Genomic DNA, 27,751 nt, shown 5'->3' with positions numbered 1-27,751 from the left:
TTTTATGTCCAATTCCCTATGGTAAACTTACTGTGCAATCTTGATACCTGATGCAAAGTGCAAATGTTGAATAAATGGGGTCCTTAGCTGTCAGAAGAAGGGAGGCTTGTAAAATAGGTGTGGTGTCAAATTTGATGTACATCCTGCCATTGAGATTTGGACTGGCAGAGTTTGTCTCAGACATTTTATAAAAGCCCTGAATATTCTTATAACACTTGGAAAGTAGTTATTCAAGACAAATAACTTCTCAAGAAAATTATATTTTCATGAACTACATAAACACAACCCACCTCATACACGATTACTTCAACTACATAACCCAACCCACCTCATACACGATTACTTCAACTACATAAACACAACCCACCTCATACACGATTACTTCAACTACATAAACACAACCCACCTCATACACGATTACTTCAACTACATAAACACAACCCACCTCATACACGATTACTTCAACTACATAACCCAATCCACCTCATACACGATTACTTCAACTACATAAACACAACCCACCTCATACACGATTACTTCAACTACATAAACACAACCCACCTCAAACACGATTACTTCAACTACATAAACACAACCCACCTCATACACGATTACTTCAACTACATAAACACAACCCACCTCATACACGATTACTTCAACTACATAACCCAACTCACCTCATACATGATTACTTCAACTACATAAACACAACCCACCTCAAACACGATTACTTCAACTACATAACCCAACCCACCTCATACACGATTACTTCAACTACATAAACACAACCCACCTCATACACGATTACTTCAACTACATAAACACAACCCACCTCATACACGATTACTTCAACTACATAAACACAACCCACCTCATACACGATTACTTCAACTACATAAACACAACCCACCTCATACACGATTACTTCAACTACATAAACACAACCCACCTCATACACGATTACTTCAACTACATAACCCAATCCACCTCATACACGATTACTTCAACTACATAAACACAACCCACCTCATACACGATTACTTCAACTACATAAACACAACCCACCTCATACACGATTACTTCAACTACATAAACACAACCCACCTCATACACGATTACTTTAACTACATAAACACAACCCACCTCATACACGATTACTTCAACTACATAACACAACCCTCCTCATACACGATTACTTGAACTACATAAACCAACCCACCTCATACATGATTACTTCAACTACATAAACACAACCCACCTCATACACGATTACTTCAACTACATAAACACAACCCACCTCATACACGATTACTTCAACTACATAACCCAACCCACCTCATACACGATTACTTCAACTACATAAACACAACCCACCTCATACACGATTACTTCAACTACATAAACACAACCCACCTCATACACGATTACTTCAACTACATAACCCAACCCACCTCATACACGATTACTTCAACTACATAAACACAATCCACCTCATACACGATTACTTCAACTACATAAACACAACCCACCTCATACACGATTACTTCAACTACATAAACACAACCCACCTCATACACGATTACTTCAACTACATAAACACAACCCACCTCATACACGATTACTTCAACTACATAACACAACCCACCTCATACACGATTACTTCAACTACATAAACACAACCCACCTCATACACGATTACTTCAACTACATAAACACAACCCTCCTCATACACGATTACTTCAACTACATAAACACAACCCTCCTCATACACGATTACTTCAACTACATAAACACAACCCTCCTCATACACGATTACTTCAACTACATAAACACAACCCACCTCATACACGATTACTTCAAATGTCATCATGGTTTGATTGGCAAGGAGGACTACAGACGAAACCAATCTGTATCCATTCAAAATGTGGATTACAAAAAGTTGCAGGCACTTCCGACATCCCCTAAGACTTACGTACTTTTGTAACATCCTTAAACGTATCATTAAAAAGTTTGATCGGGGGTTGTAAGTATTCAAGTAAATATCCTTGGGAAAGTGATGATGATCAATGTGGAATGTAAAACAAAAAATGTAAGTACAAAAAGTACAATCAACCTTCATTTGCAGGAGAAAAGTGAAAGTGGAAAAAATTGCACTTAGCTAAATCTCAGCAGAACACTTGCATAAATATGCTGCATAATCAACCAGAATAAGAAAACACCTGTCGTCCTTCCAAGCTACTACTTTCCATCACCATTAATCAATACATTTTCCCTACTTCTCCTTCATATTTAACAATCACCAGCTGTTTCTCTTGGCAGTATTCTCAGAATGTTTTGAGTCTTTCATACGCTTGGCCTGCCTGAGGAACTGGTCTGCTTTCCTCAGCTTCTCCATGGCTCTGGCTAGCAGCTCCTCCGGTGACCTGTCCTCCAGGCCATCGCCCCCCACTAGGGCCGAGTTCTGCCCAACCTCGGTGCTCCCTTTAGGGACGACGCTCCCCAGGAGCTCCCCTGTATTTTCCAGCTCCAGGGCCACTTCATTTTCAAGGTCTGTTAAGTCTTGAGGACCCACGGTGGCCTTTGTCACGACCACGTCTGTGATTCGCTGTTTCACGTTTTCACCCAATGAGGCCTCAGAGAGGAGATCCCCCAAAGAGGTGGACATGAGCTTGGCTAAGGGTTTGAAGGGGATGGGGGGACAATGGGAGGCCTGACTGACCCTCACCTGGAGGAAAGTGGAGTGTAGGCCAGAGGGATTGTCCTGGGGGGTCTGGGTCGTAGAAGGGGAGTCCTCCACAGTGCTGAGTCCCAAGCTGTCGGGGGTCTCCGTGTCTCCGTCTTGACTCTCGTCCATCAGCGCGTCCAGGCCAGCTTGGCTGCCCATTAGGGCAGCGGTGGAGGCCGCCAAAGTGTCCCTGCTCTCTGACCATTCTTCATCAACATCGATGTCCGAGTGTTGGCCGCTGTCGACTGACTTTTCCTCCTCACGCTCACTCTTCTTTTCCGGGGAGAGGTGGCAGGACACTGGGCTGGAGCAGGAGCTGTCTGGCTCAGGGTCACTCAGAGAGAGAACTACGACTGGGAACTCAGACTTAGTCTCAACGACCACAGGAACTTTCAGGGCCTCTGTTTCTTCAGTCGGACTGGTTGTGGTCAGCGCGGCTGGTGTTGGTGAAGTGATAGAGTTGAGTTTCTCTCCTGGTGTGGTGGTGATGATGATGTTCTTGGTTTTGTCTGTCGCTTGGTTCTTAGGCTCGCTTAGGTGGACGTCTTGAGCCATCACCACTGCTTTGGGAGGAGGGAGGACGACGGGCTTCTTCTTTGTGGGAGGTCCGGGAGGGCCAGGGCTCTTTTTGATTGGCTCCGGTGTCTGAACTGACGGCGTTACTGTGAGTTGGGAAGACTTCATTGTCTGAGGTTCTTCATTGGGTGATATATCCACTCCACCACTAGGGGCAGACTCTTGTTCTTGAGCCATGGGCTCGGCAACTTGCTGCGTCTCTTCTTCTATGGTGGTGGTGGCGACCTCTGGGTGGTCAGTCACAGAGGGTTCAACTTTGACCTCTAGGGGGGTCATGGGTGTTGTAACCTGAGAGGAAGAAGACTCCTCCTCATCCTCAGCCCCCTCAGGGATACTGCTTTGTTGAACGTCAGATGCAATTGTTTCAGAACCCTCTTCCTCCTTCTCCTCTACCTCATCCCCTTCACCTTTCTTCCTCCTCCCACTAGCCTCCTCTGTACCCTCCTGCACGGCTGTCTGAGTGGGCTTCTTGTCTTTGGATGGTGGGGTGGGCGGCCTGTGTTCCTGGCTGGATTGGGAGGCCTCGGCCAGGTTGTCTGTGGAGCCGCCGATGGGTTTGCCGGGAGGGGTGGGCGGTGGTGCTGACTCGACCCCAGCCTCGAAGCACTGCTCTGGGCTGCCCTCGGGGCTGGTGTTCCTGGGGGGTTGGTCTCCGGCTGGAGCAGCGGGCTTGGCCTCTTTGGAGGGCGGCATGGGCGTCTTCAGGACCTTGAAATCAAATCAAATGTTATTTACTTAATATGTTTCATATGGTTGTTACAACACATTGTAAAATACATGGAAAGAAGAGGGTAATACAACAATTTATATGCACCTTTTTCTCAGGGCTGGTCTCCCCAGGTGGTTGGTCCTCGGCAGACACTGTGGGCTTGGCCTCTTTGGAGGGCGGCATAGGAGGCTTCAGGACCTGGACAAAAGAATAACAATGGTTATGTGAACATATATCATATGACAAGTGTGTGTGTTTGTGTGTGCGTGCGCGTGTGTTCACCACAAACGTGTGTGTGGATGCGTTTGTACATGCGTACCACAGGAGGTTGGTGGCACCTTAATTGGGGAGGACGGGCTCGTGGTAATGGCTGGAGTGGAATGGTATCAAATACATCCATTATTATGAGCCGTCCTCCCCTCAGCAGCCTCCACTGATACGCATGTGCATGTGAAACAGAATATGTACTATACTGTTTTAAAAATGCAACCTTTTTCTCTGGGCTTCTGTCAGTGCTAGTCTCATCAGGGAGTTGGTCCCCTGCAGAAGCAGCAGCCGTCTCGGCCTCTTTGGAGGGCGGCATTGGGGGCTTCAGGACCTTCTGGGGACTGGGCTCCGTTTCAGACGGCAGACCTTTGTCAGGGCTCTGGGTGGTCTGACACTCCTCTGGGGCCTCGCTGGGTTTGGACGTGGGGGGCATGGGTGGCTTCACAACCTTTTTGGGAGTCTCAGTGGTGTCTGTGGTGATGTGGGGTGTCCCGTTGGGGATGCTGGCGTCCACCGCGTCCAGATCATGCCGGAGAATGCCGTCTGATGAGACGTTGGCAACCTGGAAGATGAGGGGAGGGGTTTAAGAGACATCTTATTCCAATGAATTCTATAAACACATAATACAACATGATGCATTTAGCAGCATCACACACTGGCACTAAGCACTATGTTGCAGATCACACACACACACACACACACACACACACACACACACACACACACACTGGCACTAAGCACTATGTTGTAGATCACACAAACACACACACGCACACACACACACACACACACACACACACACACACACACACACACACACACACACACACACACACACACACACACACACACACACACACTGGCACTAAGCACTATGTTGCAGATCAAACACACACACACACCTCTTTCATGTGTATCCTGGTTGGTGGTCTTCTGTTACGGTTTCCTTTCGGCCTTGTGCGTGTCGCATGCTCCAACTGACTGGTCTCATCTACCTTCACCTGGGAAAACAACAATTCATAAAAAGGAGAAAAAGTTGGCACCAATGTCAGAAGAGAAAATAGAGGAAAGGTTTGATATTGGAGCACTGGTACACAAACACTTTCAACCACTGGTTTCTAGGGGTTCCAAATATGTCTTGTCCCTGGGATTGTAATAAAGATAGTGCTTATACTAGCCTGGTCCCAGATCATGTTTGGAATGAACATAGGAGTTGGTAAGACAACACAAACCAATCTGGGACCAGGCTATGCTTATACCACACTGGTTACGAAACATGCCTTTTAGCATTAAGGAAAACACTTCACCTCGTCAAATATCTTATTCTTTGCTCTGTTGATGCCGTCACTAAAGGCCTTAATCCAAGCCTCCTTCTCCTCCAGGTTCTGAGCCTGGAACTTGACATCATGGACCTGGGAACCAGGAGAACACAGAGCTTAGAACATTAGAACAAAGGCACAGAACCTGGAGAGCTGTCAATCATTCCTTAATTACTATTAAACCTAGAATCAAAAGAAAACACTGCCACTAACCAAGGTGCTGTAATCAAACAGCCAACGCCAAAGAATGTATGTTAATTGTGCCTTTTAGTTCTCCGCCAAAACAACTTGGATTCCACCACAGACATAATAATTAGAAACAGGGAACTATGAATACATTGCTGAGTGCCAACTTAGAATAGCGCTGGAGATAACTACATAATCCAATACTACAGAATTCCTATCAAACATTTTCAACAGAGAATTCTTGCTGTCAAATAAATGTCAAAACCAGGAAAGAGGAAAAAACAGAGCGATAATGATGACACACTGAGTCATCTACAAAACCACTGTTCAAAACTAGGGCCAGGATGGAGAATAGAATTTAGATTAAGGATCAGAAAGGTCTGAATCTACAAAACCACTGTAGAAAACAGTCCCACAGTGGAGTTAAGAAACTAGGGCCAGGATGGGGAATAGAAAAGAATTGAGATTACGTATCAGAAAGGTCTGAATCTAAGAAACCACTGTACAAAACTGCAGAGTTAAGAAACTCTAGGCCCACGGTGGAGAATAGAATAGATTAGAAAATAATCAAATATGTAAGAATAGGACAGAAAGGACATATATTCTATTCTATTCAGAGCACTGAGTACAACAGATTAGAGCAAGAAACTAAAAGCTCTGTCTTGGTGGCAGTTCTGGGACATGCACTGGCTGAACTAGTCTGAAGACCATCTTTGTTCCTTTTGACATACCTTCTACTTAGGCCAAGCCAGAGAGCTAAACAGGGTTACCAGGGACGGAGCGCAGGGGCAGCCAAGTAGCTCTTAACATCCTGGTCAAACCCTCTCTGTCCATTCACACTGAACGACAACAGCGCCAACTCAAAACTACAATACTGTAGCTTTAGAAGCTAAACTACAAATAGCTTTTAAAGCACCTTAAAACAGCTGTGTAAATGCAATGCATCACAGAACATGCAAATATCCACAGCTTTGAGCAGAAATGATGACAAATGTTTTACATAGACGTTTCTTTGTTAGTGTTTGTGGACTTTGGAGTCTGTATTACAGGGGTGTCTGTTGTGAATGTTAAATAGGTTTCTACTTTCTACGGGCCAAACGCTGACTGTTGTTCCATCCAGACCTGGGTTCAACTACTATTTGAAATATTTAAAATAATTTGAGCGTTTGAGTCGGCCTGGTGCAGAGTGCCAGGTGGGAAGGGTTTGCTCTTCACTATTGGTTCCATGGCAACAGGCCATGGAACCAAGCACATATAAAGTATTTCAAAGTATTTCAAATAGAATTTGAACCCAGGTCTGGTTCCATCCGCTCAGCATTGAGCTCTCTGCTGTTTCAGGTGACCCGACGACCAGACAGAGACAGAAATAAAAGTTGGCAAACCAAATGCGCGGAAAGCCCTTTGGTTTGTCTTGAGAGTGCTAGGGCCAGCACAACCAACTGCTTACTTCACACAATTCTCCCTGATAAAGACCTCCTCCTTAAAGAAACCAAAACCAAACAGGAAACTAGAGTGCACAAAAACAATAAGTAGGCTGCATCCTGGAATATGTTGATTTAAGAAATACACAAATACTAAAGTTTCTCCCGGGACAGTGTGGGTGTGGGTGTGGGTGTGTGTGTGTGTGTGTGTGTGTGTGTGTGTGTGTGGGGGGGGGGGGGGGGGGCATTGGGACACATATTTCGCACCATAACAACAAATATGTCAAACCATAGCAAGTATGATTATTAACGCGTCTCCGTAGTTGTATTATCTTCAGGGTTCCCCACTGATTAAATCCTCCAGCAACATAATGAACATTCACAGATGTTTACTTTTGTCCCTCCTTCTGTTTGTTTTGTAAAAACTTTATTTATACAGCCTATTGTTCAAGTGGTGTGCTTGGTGTTCATGAAGGACGTGTGGCATCCGGTGTCTTGCTAGGGTCCAGTATATGTAAGAACTGTCTAGTGATGCTTAACAACGTCTATCTAGCCTCCAAAACCAAGCCCAGCAGTATTACATGTAGATGTTCTCTATTGTCTGGTGGAGTGTGGAACTTCTCTATTTTATCAAGTTTATTATGTTTATTTGCACCCTGCTGACATTTTGGAGTGCATATCAGATATATTGATACCAGATACAGACCAACAGAGCCTGACTCTAGGAAGTGCAGTGCCTGTCAAAACCCAGTTTAAAGTCAGTTCCAGAGAACCACAGAGAACCTGACATGTTCAGTGTTTAATGGAAGTGTACAGGCCAGCATATAGTTCAAGTTCAAACGTCTTTCCAAGCTGTTGAGGGCTGCTGCATTAAAACAAAGCTGTGAGCTAAGCAGTGTGACTCACGCTCCTCTCCTGCCTGGTCACTGTATTTAGGAGGGGAAAAAGTGACACACACACACACACACCTCCCTTCCTCTGACATCTGCTCAAGTCATGGCGTTGGCCAACTCTCCAGTCTCCTCATTTGTTAGTAATACATTCCATTTCACCACTTTGGAATCTTCCACATTTCTTGAGACTTTTTCCACTGTCCTTGATCTGGGCCAAGGGGACCTCAGCTCCACCTGCACACATTCATACATTCCTAAATGCTTTCAATATGAAATAAGCCTTTTGAGGACATAAAAATGAAAAAGGTTAACTTCACAGAAGAGATTTGAGACAGTCTTTTTTAAATAACAATCTGAAGACTGGATTTTGAGACTATCAGAGAAACAGCATAGAAAAACAAACCCATTCACACTGTGACTGTGAACAGTTATCAATCAACAATTCCCCTCCTGTATCAGTCCATCTATACCCTCCTGTATCAGTCCATCCATTCTCTCCTGTATCAGTCCATCCATTCTCTCCTGTATCAGTCCATCCATTCTCTCCTGTATCAGTCCATCCATTCTCTCCTGTATCAGTCCATCCATTCTCTCCTGTATCAGTCCATCCATCCCCTCCTGTATCAGTCCATCCATTCTCTCCTGTATCAGTCCATCCATTCTCTCCTGTATCAGTCCATCCATTCTCTCCTGTATCAGTCCATCCATTCTCTCCTGTATCAGTCCATCCATCCCCTCCTGTATCAGTCCATCCATTCTCTCCTGTATCAGTCCATCCATTCTCTCCTGTATCAGTCCATCCATTCTCTCCTGTATCAGTCCATCCATTCTCTCCTGTATCAGTCCATCCATTCCAGTCCTCTTCATCCTGGATCAGTCCATCCATTCTCTCCTGTATCAGTCCATCCATTCCTCCTGTATCAGTCCAGCCATTCCCCCTGTATCAGTCCATCCAGTCCCTCCTGTATCAGTCCATTCCATTCCCTCCCTGTATCAGTCCATCCATTCTCTCCTGTATCAGTCCATCCATTCTCTCCTGTATCAGTCCATCCATTCTCCTCCTGTATCAGTCCATCCTTCTCTCCTGTATCCAGTCCATCCATTCTCTCCTGTATCAAGTCCATCCATTCTCCTCCTGTATCAGTCCATCCATTCCTCCTGTATCAGTCCATCCATTCTCTTCCTGTTATCAGTCCCATCCATTCTCTCCTGTATCAGTCCATCCATTCTCCTCCTGTATCAGTCCATCCATTCCTCTCCTGTATCAGTCCATCCATTCTCTCCTGTATCAGTCCATCCATTCTCTCCTGTATCAGTCCATCCATTCTCTCCTGTATCAGTCCATCCATTCTCTCCTGTATCAGTCCATCCATTCTCTCCTGTATCAGTCCATCCATTCTCTCCTGTATCAGTCCATCCATTCCCTCCTGTATCAGTCCATCCATTCTCTCCTGTATCAGTCCATCCATTCTCTCCTGTATCAGTCCATCCATTCTCTCCTGTATCAGTCCATCCATTCTCTCCTGTATCAGTCCATCCATTCTCTCCTGTATCAGTCCATCCATCCCCTCCTGTATCAGTCCATCCATTCTCTCCTGTATCAGTCCATCCATTCTCTCCTGTATCAGTCCATCCATCCCCTCCTGTATCAGTCCATCCATTCTCTCCTGTATCAGTCTATCCATTCTCTCCTGTATCAGTCCATCCATTCTCTCCTTTATCAGTCCATCCATTCTCTCCTGTATCAGTCCATCCATTCTCTCCTGTATCAGTCCATCCATTCTCTCCTGTATCAGTCCATCCATTCCCTCCTGTATCAGTCCATCCATTCTCTCCTGTATCAGTCCATCCATCCCATCCTGGGAGGGACTGGGGCTTTAACCTATAGGAGGGACGGGGGCTTTAACCAAGAGGAGGGACTGGGGCTTTAACCTATAGGAGGGACGGGGGCTTTAACCCAGAGGAGGGACTGGGGCTTTAACCTATAGGAGGGACGGGGGCTTTAACCCAGAGGAGGGACTGGGGCTTTAACCTATAGGAGGGACGGGGGCTTTAACCAAGAGGAGGGACGGGGGCTTTAACCCAGAGGAGGGACTGGGGCTTTAACCTATAGGAGGGACGGGGGCTTTAACCAAGAGGAGGGACTGGGGCTTTAACCTATAGGAGGGACGGGGGCTTTAACCCAGAGGAGGAACTGGGGCTTTAACCTATAGGAGGGACGGGGGCTTTAACCCAGAGGAGGGACTGGGGCTTTAACCTATAGGAGGGATGGGGGCTTTAACCAAGAGGAGGGACGGGGGCTTTAACCCATAACAGATGCTGGATATGATCCATTTCCTCTGGTGATGGAGAGTTGAGGCCTGCATAACAACCAGGTCTGGTTTAGCAATACACCCCTGTCATCACTCATGGATTGTGACTATAGTAAGCACAAGGTTGGGGTCAATTCCATTTCAATTTAGTCTCATTACTTTTGTATTGTGGACAATTGGAATGAAGTAGGATTTTCCGTTTACTTCCTGAATTTAAATGGAGTTGACCTGAACCCAGCTGTTTAGCATGTTTGCCTTGAAACCAGAAGGTTGTGAGATTGATAGTAAATGGCTCTTTACCCCTGCGTCTATGGGTTCTTTACGCCACAGACAGACGAACAGACAGACAGGCACACACAGACAGACAGGCAGGTAGACACACAGACACACACACAAATTAGTAGGCAGACAGACAGACAGACAGACGTTTTTCAAAGACAACCTCTTCTATGGCCGGCCTGTTAGCATACTGCATCCACCTCTGTGAAGCCTCAAGGCCTTGAAAGCCCATAATTACACTAGCTCTGGCCGCTTTGATAATCACTGAGCAGTAGTACCACACATATTTGCAGTCTCAGAGAGAGAAAGACCAAACCTGCTGACTTCAAGGGTAAGAGTTTGTCACCTTTCCAAGCGAGAAAATTGTTCATAGGTTTTAAACTTTAACATTTCAGAATCTACAGTTTAGTGTCTAAAGTTTAGTTGAGTGAATGAGCCCAAAGATTTATACACACTGAAGACAAGCTGGAGACTAACTGAGAAAGATATTGAATGAAGGGTCTTAGTTATGTGATACTTTAGTCCAGACCAGTTTGTCAGTTTCTTTCCTACCATGGAGCAGCTTTGGACCAACTCTGACCTGGAAAACCTCCTGATTTTATTTCTATTTGACCTCCTGAATTAAAACAATCACTTGAGAATTGACTAAATCTCTGTGAGCTGACTATCTGACTGACCGGTCAGCATTCTTCCATGGGCCAGCGCCGGTCTACAGACCGGAGGTTGAGAAACACTTTGTCTGGACGACTGACCGTCCAACTCAGTTCATTTTCCCAGATCGCTCTCCTTTGTGTCCGTTGAGAAATAGCTCAAGACAAGCCTTGCTGATGATGACATCACTATGTGACGGCATATGTCTTCTGAGTTTCAACCATAGAATGTGAGTTAGTAGAACAGACATTTCCATTCAAATTGACATTTGGAATGTTTGAATAATTGATGCATTGCACATGTATGAGGAGCTTTGTCCGGTTGATCAATTTCTCATTCTATGGTTTTCTCTTCACATAGGCCGACATTACATATGGCTGTTTAATTTACAGTAATGCTCCTGACATAAATTAACCTCTGGAAGTAGACCTGGGTTTTAGCTGTGCTTGATTGAGCTTTCCTGGAACAATGGAAACAATGGAACATTCCCAAAAGTGCAAACCCCGCTCATCTGGCATTCAAGGCTGGTTTTCGATCAAACTCTTAACGTTTTTGAAAGAAAACAAATAATATTTGAACCCAGGTTTGTCAAACAGACCTTTTGATTCAGAGATTCAGAGACATGTCTCTCTGCTCGCTTACAAGGTTGTCAAATAATGCTCACCTTATTCCCTGATTTGGCCGCTCGTATCAACACCAGTCTATTCTTCTTCGTGAAGGCGCTCCTCAACTCGTGGCACTTGTCGTAGTTTTCCAGGTCCACTTTCTCCAAGTAGGTCGCAACGTCCTGCACCAAAGAGGCAGAACGTTGTTTACGTTAAAGGGCAAATTGCACCTTTTAATTAACTGACGTTCTATTCCAGAAGAACGTGTGTGTGTGTGTGTGTGTGTGTGTGTGTGTGTGTGTGTGTGTGTGTGTGTGTGTGTGTGTGTGTGTGTGTGTGTGCGTGTGTGTGTGTGTGTGTGTGTGTGTGTGTGTGTGTGTGTGTGTGTGTGTGTGTGTTTGATGTTTATAAAGCTGCCAGGTGCAAATTGAAGGACTACTGAGTGTTTATGAAAATAGTTATTAAAAGTGAGAGAGACCAGTACATCATCTGACAGACATGCATAAAATGCATTGATACAGGATATCATCTGACAGACATGCATAAAATGCATTGATATAGGATATCATCTGACAGACATGCATAAAATGCATTGATATAGGATATCATCTGACAGACATGCAATAAAATGCATTGATACAGGATATCATCTGACAGACATGCATAAAATGCATTGATACAGGATATCATCTGACAGACATGCATAAAATGCATTGATACAGGATATCATCTGACAGATAACATTATGAATGTAGTAACATCACAACATTCATTTCAGCAAATGTAGCTTTCTGTTTAATATTATTGTTCTAAAGTGTCATTTTCACTGAGTTAGTAGTGTCCTGCAGAGTTGGGGTCAATTCTATTTCAATTCAGTCAAGTCAGGTCTAATTGCCTTCCAAGAATTTTGCTAGGACTGTCTGGGAGTGTTCTGAGTGAGGAGGGGAAAACTGAACATTTTCTGTTATTGGCAGTGAGGTTCGGAACTCTCCTTCTTATTGGTCTATTAACTGAAGTCACCAGGCAGGCCAAAACTCCACCCCACCTAAACAGGCTGACATTTCAGGCGGTCTTTTCAAACAGTCATTATCCTAATTTCACAGTATTATTCCAACCTCATAGTGTGGAAATATATCTTAAACACAGGAACATCTAGTTTTTGACTGCACTGGGCCTTTAATAGTTTATTGAAATGTAGCGTACCTCATTCTCGTACACCACAAGCTCTGTCCTCTCCACCTGGATGTAGCGGTCCTTATAGCTGGCCAGGAACCTGCCTGAGGCCTTTTTCACCCAACCGGCCTTCCATGTGGACCTGGTGGGGTCCTCGTTGGGCCTGGTGGGGTCCTCTTTCACTTCCTGAGAGGACAACAGCGGAAGGAAATCAGAGTCGCACACACAGCAAACTTATACTCGGGGCTATGTCTCAATAGTCTTTCCTCTTTCCCTTCATCATCACTTACAGGTGAGTGAGAGGGCAAAGTGTGTTTCCATTATGTAGGCTATGGTTATAGTATTTCCTGTATGGTATGGTTCTGGTATGGTCTGTTCATAATATTGTTGTTTAGGAAAGGAGACAGAGGGAGAGCTAGTCATAAGGATTGGAACGTGGCCTAATTAAACCTAAAATGTGTCTAGTAAGTTTTAGAGCATGTTTCTCTTCATACTCTTGCTACATGTCTTGTGCTGTGTCTGGCTCAATACGAAGTGACTTTGTATGCGTATTGTAAATGCCTGAAACCTGACTTCTCATTAGGGTCCGCTGTGGCACTGCAGAGAGCTGTGAAACTCAGTAAGCCCAAGGGCCCTGCACTATAGTGGTTAACGATGACACTTGAGGCTTGTGGAGCTAAGTTAACACCGACAACTCTTATTTAGTAACAGTTCATTTCATTTTTACACTCCTGCTACCTCTTCCTCCTCTGCTGCTCTGTTTCTCACCTCAGAAAAACACTTATTTCTAGGCAGTTCGCTCTTTTCTCTCTCTGCTCTCAGGTGTCTTTTCTTAGTATCACATTTCAGCGTAGTATCAGTTTCCTATTCTGTACACTGAGGTCAAGTAAGGAGGCCATCTTTTGTCTTTCTGTCTACATTGAGTGGGGCATGTGTATTACATCAAATGACATTACTCCATTTGGGTAAAGATACACTTAAATGTAAAAAACAGCACCATAAAAATCAACATGCAGGAAGTATGTATAAAGTATTGTAAAAGTAGAACTGATTCCAAGCGGCTGAAAGAAAAACATCCCCATGATAAAATATGATTTATTTACATCTCAAAACATTTGAAGTTAGGAAATGAAATACAAAAGTGAAATGATCAAATCAGAAGTGGTTCTTTGAGTTGTGTCATTCTGAAAAGACTTCCCAGGGTCTGGTTTCCCAAAAGCATCTTAAGGCTAAGTTCATGGTTAGAACCTTCGTAGGAGAATCATTAAATCTTCCAGCTGATCCCAAAACCATCGTTATTAATGTTGCACTTGAAAAAAACGCTCGCAATCTAATGCCTGCCTCAGAACAGCTAAGATGCTTTTCTGCCCTCCCGCGTCACTTTATACACAGAAGATCCCTGCTAAACATAGAATCACATATGTGGTTTTCCATGATGAGTTTATAGGATAGCTAGCAACTTGTAAAAAATGACCCATTCGTATAAGTCAGTAGTATTTTAATAGTATGTAAAAATTATGTTTATGACTGTTGCCGTTTTAGTTTATTCATTGATAATTATTAGGTGGAGGTCGCTAGCTACAGTATAGCCTAGCTTTTAGCTAGCTGGCTAGCTGCTCTGTAAGATAGCTTGACTTGCTAGAAAATTATGGAAACAAGTTGATGAAAAAGTAACTAAACTAAACATGTTTTATTATCAACTGAAACAATATGTTTCTCCTGTCTTAAATGAAAAGGTCATATTTTGCAATCTCCCAAAATAAATGTGATCTCTGCCGAGAGACTAGGCTCTCCTCCATCTTGTCTTGCATTGGTTGTGAAACCCTATGCTCTCCGTCCAGTAGCAGAACGAGCTTGCATGAAGATGACGTACAGCGCAATGAAATACGTCACAATGTAAATGGGGCATCAGTATGGACAAATGCCTCAACGACGCACTTAGCAAACGTTCTCTCTGATTGGTGTTTTTGGAAACGTATGTTACATCTTCAGCCATTGTAGGAAATATGCATTGTTAAAACACTTGTAAGCCTAAGTTCCATCACTATCGGGAAACAGGACAGATCTGAAGCAGAATGCCAGGGTTTTGTTCATAATGGCACACAACAAAAATGTTGTAAAATGTTTTGCAACAGAAAACAAAAAAAGAGCCAGGTATTCCATCCCTGTTTCATTCCGTTTTCTTCCATTTCGTGCTTAATGAACACCGCCCTGTTGTTAAATGGAGCTGTTCATAAGTGGAGATACCAGTCCAGACCAGTGTATTGAGACCTGAGAAAGCTGACTACAGTTCCAGAGGATTACTGTAGAGTAGCTGCAGCACAATGTCTTTCTATCACAATGTCTTTCTATGCTACTCAGTTACTACAAAACATAGTATGAAACTTCCAGCACTGAAAAAGAGTGTATTGCGTTTGTAATATTAACCAATGAAGAAACAACAATGTAAAACAAAAGCTCACAGCACTATCTACCTCAAACTCCTTTAGGAGACACTGTGCAGCAAATTGACTGGTCCTCTTTTATTACAGAATAAAACACAAACAACTGCAGGTGCCTGTCTAAAATTCCCAGGCACTCCGAATCTATTGGAGGAAATTCCACAGGATGTCTTTTTAAAGGGTCATCGAGCTGTTTTTCCACTTTCACTGTGACAGCACTGAGAAGAGTGGCTCCGCTCTGCACACAGAGGAAAGGTACAGCTGTGAGGAGAGGAAAGGCCTAGAGAGAGAGGGGGAGTGACACAGAGAGGTTAAAGGAGTTAGAAAGAGATGAAGGGAGAAGGTTAGAGGTGATAGAGGAATGAAAGAGGAAGAGAGAGAAAGAGGGAGGGAAATACAGAGATGTCTAGAGAGAGAAAGAGAGAAGGAAAGAGAGAGAAAAAGAGAGAGATAAAAGGCAGTCATTCATCTTCCACAGTGCACTGTACAGAAAACAGAGACATGAGAGAGAGGGGACATGGCATGCATCGCTGTCTCTAAGTGAAAGAGGAAAGCACTGATTGGCCTTTGTCTCTCTGACACACACACACACACTGAAGGCCAGGCCAGGGGAAAGCGGAACACATCACAGTGTACTGTACAATGCCTGACAGTACAGCTCACCCCTGCCAATAATGCTGGGTGTGGTGCTGGATACATCTACACTCTTAGAAAAAGGGTTCCAAAATTGTTCTTCGGCTGTCCTCATAGGAGAAGCCTTTTTGGTTCCAGGTAGAACCCTTTTTTGTTCCAGGTAGAACCCTTTTTGGTTCCAGGTAGAACCCTTTTTTGTTCCAGGTAGAACTATTTTGGGTTTCATGTAGAACCCTCTCTGTAAAGGGTTGTATATGGCACTCAAAGGGGTTCTTCCTGGAACCAAAAAGGGTTCTTCAAAGGGTTCTCCTATGGGGACAGCCGAAGAACCATTTTAGGTTCTAGATTGCATCTTCTTTTCCTAAGAGTGTACATTACAGAAGAGATGTTTTACACTACAGCACAGTTGGCTTGACTCTGTGTCTTCCATTATGCAGCTTAACATCGGCTAGCATAGTTAGCTAAAGTGAGCGAATGCTGTTAGGTGCAACAGTTTAATGGACTCACGTCATACAACATTGTGGCATGTGGCAACATTAGCCATGTTGGCTAGTTAACCAAACTCAACATGCTGGTAAAAGTGCAACAGTTTCCCTGAGTCTCTGTTTCCTTGATTGTGCAGTTATCATTGTGGCAAGTGGCAACATTAGCCATGTTGGCTAGTTATCCCAACTGAGCTTACTGGTTGGAGGCTCACAGAGCTCTGTGGTGTCGGCCATTGTTGCAAGCAACCTTAGCAGTATTAGCTAGTTTGCAAGCTGAACATGCCAGAATGTGTAACAGCTCCAAACATGGATGTGCTTTTAGCTTTACCACATATTGACTCCCACAGGAGGAGATGCTTGGTTAATCAGTGGACATCCCAAAATGACATCTGATAATGACTATCGTATGTTAGCATGTAAGTGTGTTACATTATGAAGTTGAAGTTTACACAGGTTTGTGCCTCTCTGAGGATGTTTGAAATAAGACAAGCAAATACACATTTAATATAAAACTGTACTGGGCCAAGCTTTGTTATTGTGTCATAAATGGATGTCTTTCTTCCAAATTCGCATTTCACATGAGAAAACCTAACCCAAAAACCAAGCCCAAGCCAAACCCAAAAGCTCCCCTTTCTTATGCCTTTGCAATATCTGATTCACTTTACAACTCTCTCAATAACCATCCCAAATGGGCCGAGGCCGAGCCCTGATTTCAAGGCCTTAAAGAAGGCACACCTTAGCCGACATGTGTTTCTTATAAAGTCTTAAACAGGGAGGAGGAGGCTCCATCTGGGATGAATTGAGTTCCATGCTGACCTGCCCTGCTTGAACTCACCACACGTCCTAATCAACATCATCTGAGTTAACAAGGTCTCCCCTATCCACTGGTTGACTTAGCTAGCTATTAGGGGAAGTGGGAGAGAGGAGAGAAGACACCGTAGTTTCCTTTGAGAGAGTGAGGAAGAGGGGAAGTGGGAGAGAGGAGAGAAGACACCGTAGTTTCCTTTGAGAGAGTGGGGAAGAGGGGAAGTGGGAGAGAGGAGAGAAGACACCGTAGTTTCCTTTGAGAGAGTGGGGAAGAGGGGAAGTGGGAGAGAGGAGAGAAGACACCGTAGTTTCCTTTGAGAGAGTGGGGAAGAGGGGAAGTGGGAGAGAGGAGAGAAGACACCGTAGTTTCCTTTGAGAGAGTGGGGAAGAGGGGAAGTGGGAGAGAGGAGAGAAGACACCGTAGTTTCCTTTGAGAGAGTGGGGAAGAGGGGAAGTGGGAGAGAGGAGAGAAGACACCTTAGTTTCCTTTGAGAGAGTGGGGAAGAGGGGAAGTGGGAGAGAGGAGAGAAGACACCGTAGTTTCCTTTGAGAGAGTGGGGAAGAGGGGAAGTGGGAGAGAGGAGAGAAGACACCTTAGTTTCCTTTGAGAGAGTGGGGAAGAGGGGAAGTGGGAGAGAGGAGAGAAGACACCTTAGTTTCCTTTGAGAGAGTGGGGAAGAGGGGAAGTGGGAGAGAGGAGAGAAGACACCTTAGTTTCCTTTGAGAGAGTGGGGAAGAGGGGAAGTGGGAGAGAGGAGAGAAGACACCTTAGTTTCCTTTGAGAGAGTGGGGAAGAGGGGAAGTGGGAGAGAGGAGAGAAGACACCTTAGTTTCCTTTGAGAGAGTGGGGAAGAGGGGAAGTGGGAGAGAGGAGAGAAGACACCTTAGTTTCCTTTGAGAGAGTGGGGAAGAGGGGAAGTGGGAGAGAGGAGAGAAGACACCTTAGTTTCCTTTGAGAGAGTGGGGAAGAGGGGAAGTGGGAGAGAGGAGAGAAGACACCTTAGTTTCCTTTGAGAGAGTGGGGAAGAGGGGAAGAGGGGAGAGAGGAGAGAAGACACCTTAGTTTCCTTTGAGAGAGTGGGGAAGAGGGGAAGTGGGAGAGAGGAGAGAAGACACCTTAGTTTCCTTTGAGAGAGTGGGGAAGAGGGGAAGTGGGAGAGAGGAGAGAAGACACCGTAGTTTCCTTTGAGAGAGTGGGGAAGAGGGGAAGTGGGAGAGAGGAGAGAAGAAACCTTAGTTTCCTTTGAGAGAGTGGGGAAGAGGGGAAGTGGGAAAGGTGTACTTTAACTATTTGCACATCATTACAACACTGTAAATAGACATAATAAGACATTTGACATTGTATTTATTCATTTGGAACTTTTGTGAGTGTAATGTTTACTGTTCATTTTATTTGTATTGTTTATTTCACTTTGTTTATCTATTTCACTTGCTTTGACAATGAAAACATATGTTTCCAGTGTCAATAAAAACCCTTAAATTGAATTGAGAGAGCTGGGGAGAGGTGAGAGAGGGGGGAGAGGTGAGAGAGCTGGGGAGAGGTGAGAGAGGGGGGGAGAGGTGAGAGAGGGGGGAGAGGTGAGAGAGGGGGAGAGGTGAGAGAGGGGGAGAGGTGAGAGAGGGGGGGGGGTGAGAGAGGGGGGAGAGGTGAGAGGAAGGGGGGAGAGGGGAGAGAGAGGGGGGAGAGGTGCGAGAGGGGGGAGAGGTGAGAGATGCGGGGAGAGCGTGAGGCGAGCGGGGAGAGGTGAGAGAGGGGGGAGAGGTGATGGAGAGGTGAGAGCGGGGGAGAGGTGAGAGAGCGGGGAGATGTGAGAGAGCGGGGAGATGGTGAGAGAGGGGGAGGTGGGAGAGGGGGGAAGAGGTGATGAAAGGTTGTGAGCGAGGTGGAGAGGGGGGGAGGTGCGAGAGGGGGAGAGGTGAGAGAGGGGGAGAGGGAGAGGGGAGAGAGGGGGGAGAGGTGAGAGAGCGGGAGGGGAGAGGTGAGAGAGGGGGGGAGGAGGTGGAGAGAGGGGGAGAGGTGAGAGAGGGGGGAGAGGTGAGAGAGGGGGAGAGGTGAGAGAGGGGGGAGAGGTGAGAGAGCGGGGAGAGGTGAGAGAGGGGGGAGAGGTGAGAGAGGGGGAGGGGAGAGGGGGAGAGGTGAGAGAGGGGGAGAGGTGAGAGGGGGGGGGAGAGGGGAGAGAGGGGGAGAGGTGAGAGAGGGGGGAGAGGTGAGAGAGCGGGGGAGAGGTGAGAGAGGGGGGGGAGAGGTGAGAGAGGGGGGAGAGGTGAGAGAGGGGGGAGAGGTGAGAGAGGGGGAGAGGTGAGAGAGGGGGGAGAGGGGGAGGAGCGGGGAGAGGTGAGAGAGGGGGAGAGGTGAGAGAGGGGGGGAGAGGTGAGAGAGGGGAGAGGTGAGAGAGCTGGGTAGAGGTGAGAGAGGGGGGAGAGGTGAGAGAGCGGGGAGAGGTGAGAGAGGGGGGAGAGGTGAGAGAGGGGGAGAGGTGAGAGAGCGGGGAGAGGTGAGAGAGGGGAGAGGTGAGAGAGGGGGAGAGGTGAGAGAGGGGGGGAGAGGTGAGAGAGGGGGAGAGGTGAGAGAGGGGGGGAGAGGTGAGAGAGAGGAGAGGTGAGAGAGGGGGAGAGGTGAGAGAGCTGGGTAGAGGTGAGAGAGGGGGGAGAGGGAGAGAGGGGGAGAGGTGAGAGAGGGGGGAGAGGGGAGAGAGCTGGGTAGAGGTGAGAGAGGGGGAGAGGTGAGAGAGCGGGGAGAGGTGAGAGAGGGGGAGAGGTGAGAGAGGGGGAGAGGTGAGAGAGGGGGGAGAGGAGAGGGGGAGAGATGAGAGAGGGGGAGAGGTGAGAGAGGGGGGAGAGGTGAGAGAGGGGGAGAGGTGAGAGAGGGGGGAGAGGTGAGAGAGCTGGGTAGAGGTGAGAGAGGGGGGAGAGGTGAGAGAGGGGGAGAGGTGAGAGAGGGGGAGAGGTGAGAGAGGGGGGGAGAGGTGAGAGAGGGGGAGAGAGGGGGAGAGGGGAGAGAGGAGGGGAGAGGGGAGAGGTGAGAGAGGGGAGAGGTGAGAGAGGGGGGAGAGGTGAGAGAGGGGGGAGGAGGTGATGGAGAGGCGGGGGAGAGGTGAGAGAGGGGGGAGAGGTGAGAGAGGGGGGAGAGAGGTGAGAGAGGGGGAGAGGTGAGAGAGGGGGAGAGGTGAGAGAGGGGAGAGGTGAGAGAGCGGGAGAGGTGAGAGAGGGGGAGAGGTGAGAGAGGGGGGAGAGGTGAGAGAGGGGGGAGAGGTGAGAGAGGGGGGAGAGGTGAGAGAGCGGGGAGAGGTGAGAGAGGGGGGAGGTGAGAGAGGGGGGAGAGGTGAGAGAGGGGGGAGAGGTGAGAGAGAGGGGGGAGAGGTGAGAGAGGGGGAGAGGTGGAGAGGGGGAGAGGTGAGAGAGGGGGGGAGAGGTGAGAGAGGGGGGAGAGGTGAGAGAGCTGGGTAGAGGTGAGAGAGGGGGGAGAGGTGAGAGAGGGGGAGAGGTGAGAGAGGGGGGAGAGGTGAGAGAGGGGGGAGAGGTGAGAGAGGGGGGGAGAGGTGAGAGAGGGGGAGAGGTGAGAGAGGGGGGAGAGGTGAGAGAGGGGGGAGAGGTGAGAGGGGGGGGAGAGGTGAGAGAGGGGGGAGAGGTGAGAGGGGGGGAGAGGTGAGAGAGGGGGGAGAGGTGAGAGGGGGGAGAGGTGAGAGAGGGGGGGAGAGGTGAGAGAGGGGGGAGAGGTGAGAGAGGGGGGGAGAGGTGAGAGAGGGGGGAGAGGTGAGAGAGGGGGGGAGAGGTGAGAGGGGGTGGAATAGGAGAGATGTAGAGCTCTCAAAAACACTAACGAACAAGAGGAAGTCCAAAAGAAATACCCTCTTGCACACACACACACACACACACACACACACACACACACACACACACACACACACACGCACACACACGCACACACACACCAACAACACCATCAGAGTTTCAGAGGGTACTCAGTTACACACACTGACACACACACAACCATTGTGCAGCACAAGTCCAAATGCTGGGAAACGACGGTCAGAAATGGACTATTGTGCAGCACAGGGCTGAGCGGTGGTCAAAGAGGGTTAATTGTTTTCCTCACATAATGTGCAAGTCTGTTTCCTCAGAATCCAATGTGGTCCGGCAGGCTGACAAACACCATGGCCATGCTTCCAGGCCATTCAGCAACAGCAGAACGTGACTGACAATTACTGAAGAAGGGTAAAGTGAGGGGTTGAGAAAACAGACAGAGAAAGAGTCAGAGATAGAAAGATAGACTGAAGCGAGAGGATGAGGGGAGAGGGGAGAGGGAGAGGGGAGAGGGGAGAGGGGAGGGGGGAGGGGGAGGGGTCAGTGACAGAGTGCTAAAACAGATGTGTATAACAGGCAGCTAGACAGACAGTGGCCTTCACTGAGCCGCCAGACACTGTCCAGTCACACCGGTGTATATAAACCCGGCCCACGAGGTATGGCCTGTCAACCTATTGCTCACACTCACTGTGACTCAGAGGACTTGAATGAAGTTGCCCATAAACACTGATCTGAGGACAGTGTTGAGTTTTTAACCCTAATGATTAAGGTGAAATGTGTGGGTAGGGTAAGCTGATCCTAGATCTGCTATAGGAAACATCTACCAAGAGAGACTGCACAGACACACAGCTGAACCCTTTCCGCCAGTCCTACCTAATAGGGTCTTTCATTTACCAATTAAGATCACATTAGTATAGCTACATATAGGGCATTCAGTGTGGTTAGTCCAGCTGTTCATATAGTTATACTAATGTGAAAACATTGTGATAGCTGACTTGATTGCCTCTCGGGGCTAGTTTCCAGGCCTAGTCCAGGACTAACAGGTCAGTTTCCATTAAACTGGCCCTTGGTCTTTACAATAAACCATTATAAACACACCATGTATATCTTGAACATATGGTTAACACTATAAGTCATTCTTATGGACTGTTAGTCTTGGAATTCATAGTCCATCTGAATATGAGAGTGGTTCCATTTCTCCAGCCTCATCCCTCAGTTTACCAAACCAAGTGGCAGGGTCAGGCTGGTCAAATTACAGGTTGTACCTTTAACATTTCTGGAGGTGTTGTGTTAATATTTCATGTTTATGAACGTGTCCTGATTTGTTATGGGACTGCCAGGCACCCCTGTAGTATAAACCTTGACTGCATGGTGGTCCTTATCTCACCCCTGCACTCTGGTTAATTATGTAAGACTACACTAACACTACACTAACACTACACTAACACTACACTAATACTACACTAACACTACACTACACTAACACTACACTAACACTACACTAATACTACACTAACACTACACTACACTAACACTACACTAACACTACACTACACTAACACTACACTAATACTACACTAACACTACACTAACACTACACTAATACTACACTAATACTACACTAACACTACACGAACACTACACTAATACTACACTAACACTACACTAACACTACACTAATACTACACTAACACTACACTACACTTACACTACACTGACACTACACTACACTAACACTACACTAACACTACACTAATACTACACTAATACTACACTAACACTACACGAACACTACACTAATACTACACTAACACTACACTAATACTACACTAACCCTACACTAATACTACACTAATACTACACTAACACTACACTAACACTACACTAATACTACACTAACACTACACTACACTAACACTACCACTACACTAATACTACACTAACACTACACTACACTAACACTACACTAATACTACACTAACACTACACTAACACTACACTAACACTACACTAATACTACACTAACACTACACGAACACTACACTAATACTACACTAACACTACACTAACACTGGACTAATACTACACAAACACTAAACTAACACTACACTAACACTAACACCACACTAACACTACACTAATACTACACTAACACTAAACTAACACTACACTAACACTAACACTACACTAATACTACACTAACACTACACGAACACTACACTAACACTACACTAACACTACACTAATACTACACTAACACTAAACTAACACTACACTAACACTAACACTACACTAATACTACACCAATACTACACTAACACTACACTAATACAACACTAACACTACACTAATACTACAATAATACTACACTAATACTACACTAACACTACACTAATACTACACTAACACTACACCAATACTACACTAACACTACACTAATACAATACTAACACTACAATAATACTACACTAATACTACACTAACACTAACACCACACTAATACTACACTAACACTACACTAATACTACACTAACACTACACTAACACTGCACTAATACTACACTAACACTACACTAACACAACACTAACACTACACTAATACTACACTAACACTACACTAATACTACACTAACCCTACACTAATACTACACTAATACTACACTAACACTACACTAATACTACACTAATACTACACTAACACTGCACTAACACTGCACTAACACTAAACCAATACTACACTAACACTACACTAACACTACGCTAATACTACGCTAACACTACACTAATACTACACTAACACTGCACTAATACTACACTAATGCTACACTAACACTACACTAACACTACACTAACACTACACCGACACTACACTAATACTACACTAACACTATACTAATACTACACTAACACTACACCAACACTACACTAACACTACACCAACACTACACTGATACTACACAAACACTACACTAATACTACACTAATACTACACTAACACTACACTAATACTACACAAACACTACACTAACACTACACTAAGACTACACTAACACTACACTAACACTACACAAACACTACACTAATACTACACTAACACCACACTAATACTACACTACTGTAATAGGATAGTGCTGCTAAGGGCTAAACCTCTGTGTGCAAGGGGTCTTCTGAGGTCACTAAGAACATTTACTTTTAAACTCAATTGTTCCACGTCATTTTGTGATACAGTTGTTTAAATCAATGTTTATGTAGCTGAGAGAAGTTCCTAGAAGTACCATACTGGCTGGGTATACTACTTTTTTACCATGAATTTACATTCCATAGTACTTCATCTCCCGTGACTCTGCATGTAGACTGAGAGAATCTGCCAGGACTGACTGGGATGCGGGAGATAACAGCAGCATTAGTTCCGTTTTTGGGGTTTTGTCACTGGTTATTTGGACATATCAGGATTGGGTGAAGGCGGTGCTTAAACCGCTTCGTCTTGATTGCTTCGTGCCTGTGCCCACATGGGGGGGGACTTCGTTTCTGCCAGAACTCTCAATTTGTATGAACACAGAAGTTAACCATGCAGCTGACTTCTGGGTTAACAGAGATTATAGGCTACTCTGACAAGAGTTTCACTGCATCGCATGCGCACGCGCGTGTGTGTGTGTGTGTCTGTATGCGTTTGCACCAACGTGTGTATATGTGTGTGTATGTGTTTGCACCAGCGTGTGTATATGTGTGTGTGTATGTGTTTGCACAAGCATGTGTATATGTGTGTGTGTGTGTGTGTGTGTGTGTGTGTGTGTGTGTGTGTGTGTGTGTGTGTGTATGTGTTTGCACCAGCATGTGTATATGTGCGTGTGCAAAAAGTTGCAAAGTAGACAATTTTTATTGATTTACTGTTTTACTGCTCTGTTCAACTTCCTCATTCTAGTAGCAGCTTCCGGAAACTTGCCTCAATGTCATCTACGGCTTGCAACTTTGAGCTGCTATGTGAGTTGTTGCACATACTGTAGGCCTATTTATCCCATAAAGACAGCTTTAAAACACACAGCTCAATGCTTGTCAGTTCAGGACAACTCTTTTAACTTCACTACATTCTTTCATGTGTAAAACAAAAGAAGGGAAAAAAGTCATCCAGAGGAAGATTTAAAAGCAGTACATGTGCATCTTCTTCTGGTCTAACTAGCCTATTTAGAATTTCTCTTGAATTGAAGGACACTCATTCAGGATAGGACAAGAGCCTGACATATTAGGTGACTCAGTAGTTCTTTCAGTCTGACCCAAGCTGCATTGCATCCCCAGACAACACTGCGGTGTAGGGCTACTGACCATGGTTGTAGGTATGGTGACTTTCTTCACATTCAATAACTGATTTGAGATCAGCTCTCCATAACACATAGGCCTACCCCAACATATTCATTAAGAGCTTGACCCAAGAGCTGACACTGGATCAGTTACTGTACCGGAGGGCTAGGCTACAGTTTTATCTAAACAGTAGGCTATAATGTAGGGTCAGGGTTGGGTTACATGTTATCGGTTTGAAAATAACTGTAACTGTAATCAGATACTTTACCAGTAAAACTATTGTAATCTGATTACAGATACTTTGAAAAACTAGATCATTACATCTTGGATTAAATTCAGAAAGGATGTTTGTTTTCTCAATGACATTCAAATCAGCATTGAAAAAAGGCGCAAGTTTAAGTTTGTTCCACCTGAGCAAGTGTGACCATAAGTTCAGAGACCTCTACGATGACACACCAAATGTGTTTGATGGATCATTTTTGTCTTCTTCTAATGCCTCTTAAGGGGAAAGTAATCAAAAAGTAACAGAAAGTAATCAGATTATGTTACTGAATTTGGTTAATACTAAATTTATGTTACTGATAATAATTTTGGACAGGTAACTAGTACTGTTTTTTTAATATATTTTTTTATTGAAAATGTATTTAACTAGGCAAGTCAGTTAAGAAGAAATTCATATTTACAATGATGACCTACACCCGCCATACCCGGATGATACTGGGCCAATTGTGCACCACCCTACTGTAACCGATTACATTTAGAAAGTAACCTACCCAACCCTGCAACCCTGTAGGCTACAATGTATCCAAATAGCTACAATGTAGGCTACAATGTAGTTATTACAATGTAAAAATCCAGTTCTTATCCCCTCCTCCTCCTCCCCTAACATCTCCATGGCTACGGGGCAGCACCCAGCAACGGAGGGGCGATAGAGACCACTGTAAATGCCGAGTAGCAGCAGTGGGCTACCGTTGAAAGCAACAGGTTGTCAGGTGCGTGGCTTTAACAGCTGCTGGCACCTGAGTTTGAACGGTGAGAAGTACGATGAGTTGTTGGAGCCTATTGACGCATTGGCGCATTGAAAATCAGTTTGATGAAACACACATTATTATTTTCTTCGCCGATACTTCAACAGGCTATTTGTAGTGTGTAGTGTCCATCCAATAAACTGCGGATTGGTTTATATCTAGGCTACATTGCTCTTTTTACTGGGTTTTTTTCTGACCTTGAATGATGATGAGTTTTAGACTACTTTCCTACTCCTCCGTGAGTGTTTTGATTGACCTATGTCGCCACTGAGAATCTTTACTAAGGTTAAACTTTCATTAGACTGGTAGCCTTTATTTCATTTAAAACCAACCATAGCCGACCCAGATTCCACCAATGCCGCCCATCAGAACAATGCAATAGACTGAATACTCACGTCTTCCATGATAAAAACGAATATCCGTTATACTATATATGTGGAGGAATAACACTCGACGGCGGCCGTTATCCTTGACAAAAAGTCAGTATTTCACTTATTTTAGACAGCAACCAACTATTATCCAACATGACGCGAATATGAGGAAGAAAATAAGGAACTGTAAAAGTTTGGACGCGGAACGGTCTTGTCTCTTTCTTTCCTCTTTCGACGCTTTCGACTCAGCTACGAAACAAGTTTGAAGAAAAAGTTTGGTTTCCGGTAAGTCCCTGAATGCCTCAGCGCGTCGATAGACAGGGTATGTCAATCGAACTGAATCCCTTAGTCGCAGTGAAGGCCGTAACAAATTGATGTAGACTAGTCATTTTCTCAAGTGTTTACGCAGTGCAAATGTGAGTGAGCACCTTTAAACTTCGCACTGTCTCTGTCACCAACACAGTAACTTATTGTATAACTGTGAGAAGTAAGCTTGTCCTTTGGCACAATGAATGACGCCATAAAACCATCGTCCTGAACTCATGATAAAAACACAGCACTGCAAGACCAATAAAACAGATTGTATAAAGCATTCCTATACAGGCGGAATAAAACACATGGAATTGTTTCCTTTTTGTCACCCTCATTTGTGTTTTTTTATGAATAACTTACTACACCCACTATCCCACTATCCCACTACTACACCCACTATCCCAAAACAATTGCATACTAATATATATATATATATTACTAATATATATATATATATA

General features: G+C 45.2%; 1 protein-coding gene across 2 annotated transcripts; it reads right to left on the bottom strand.

Moving 5' to 3' along the window:
* LOC115166894 (fibrous sheath CABYR-binding protein) lies at nt 1-27,647 on the bottom strand. 2 transcript variants are annotated; one of them, XR_003870384.1, is made up of 9 exons: nt 27,006-27,647; nt 13,147-13,302; nt 12,003-12,125; nt 5,585-5,689; nt 5,180-5,278; nt 4,501-4,839; nt 4,116-4,208; nt 1,685-4,009; nt 1-290 (listed from the first exon to the last, which is right to left on the bottom strand). XR_003870384.1 is itself a non-coding variant. In XM_029720800.1 (8 exons), exons 1-8 carry the CDS (start codon nt 27,012-27,014, stop codon nt 2,297-2,299), a joined length of 2,637 nt encoding a protein of 878 aa, XP_029576660.1. In that variant the 5' UTR covers nt 27,015-27,647; the 3' UTR covers nt 6-2,296. The 2 variants fall into 2 exon arrangements, 1 of the variants encoding a protein (XP_029576660.1); XM_029720800.1 differs by having other exon boundaries at nt 6-4,009.
* Between the last annotated feature and the right edge of the window lie 104 nt (nt 27,648-27,751).

The sequence above is a fragment of the Salmo trutta genome, chromosome 29, assembly GCF_901001165.1.
Source record: "Salmo trutta chromosome 29, fSalTru1.1, whole genome shotgun sequence".
Taxonomy (NCBI): domain Eukaryota; kingdom Metazoa; phylum Chordata; class Actinopteri; order Salmoniformes; family Salmonidae; genus Salmo; species Salmo trutta.
This window is presented reverse-complemented; position numbering and strand designations above follow the sequence as displayed.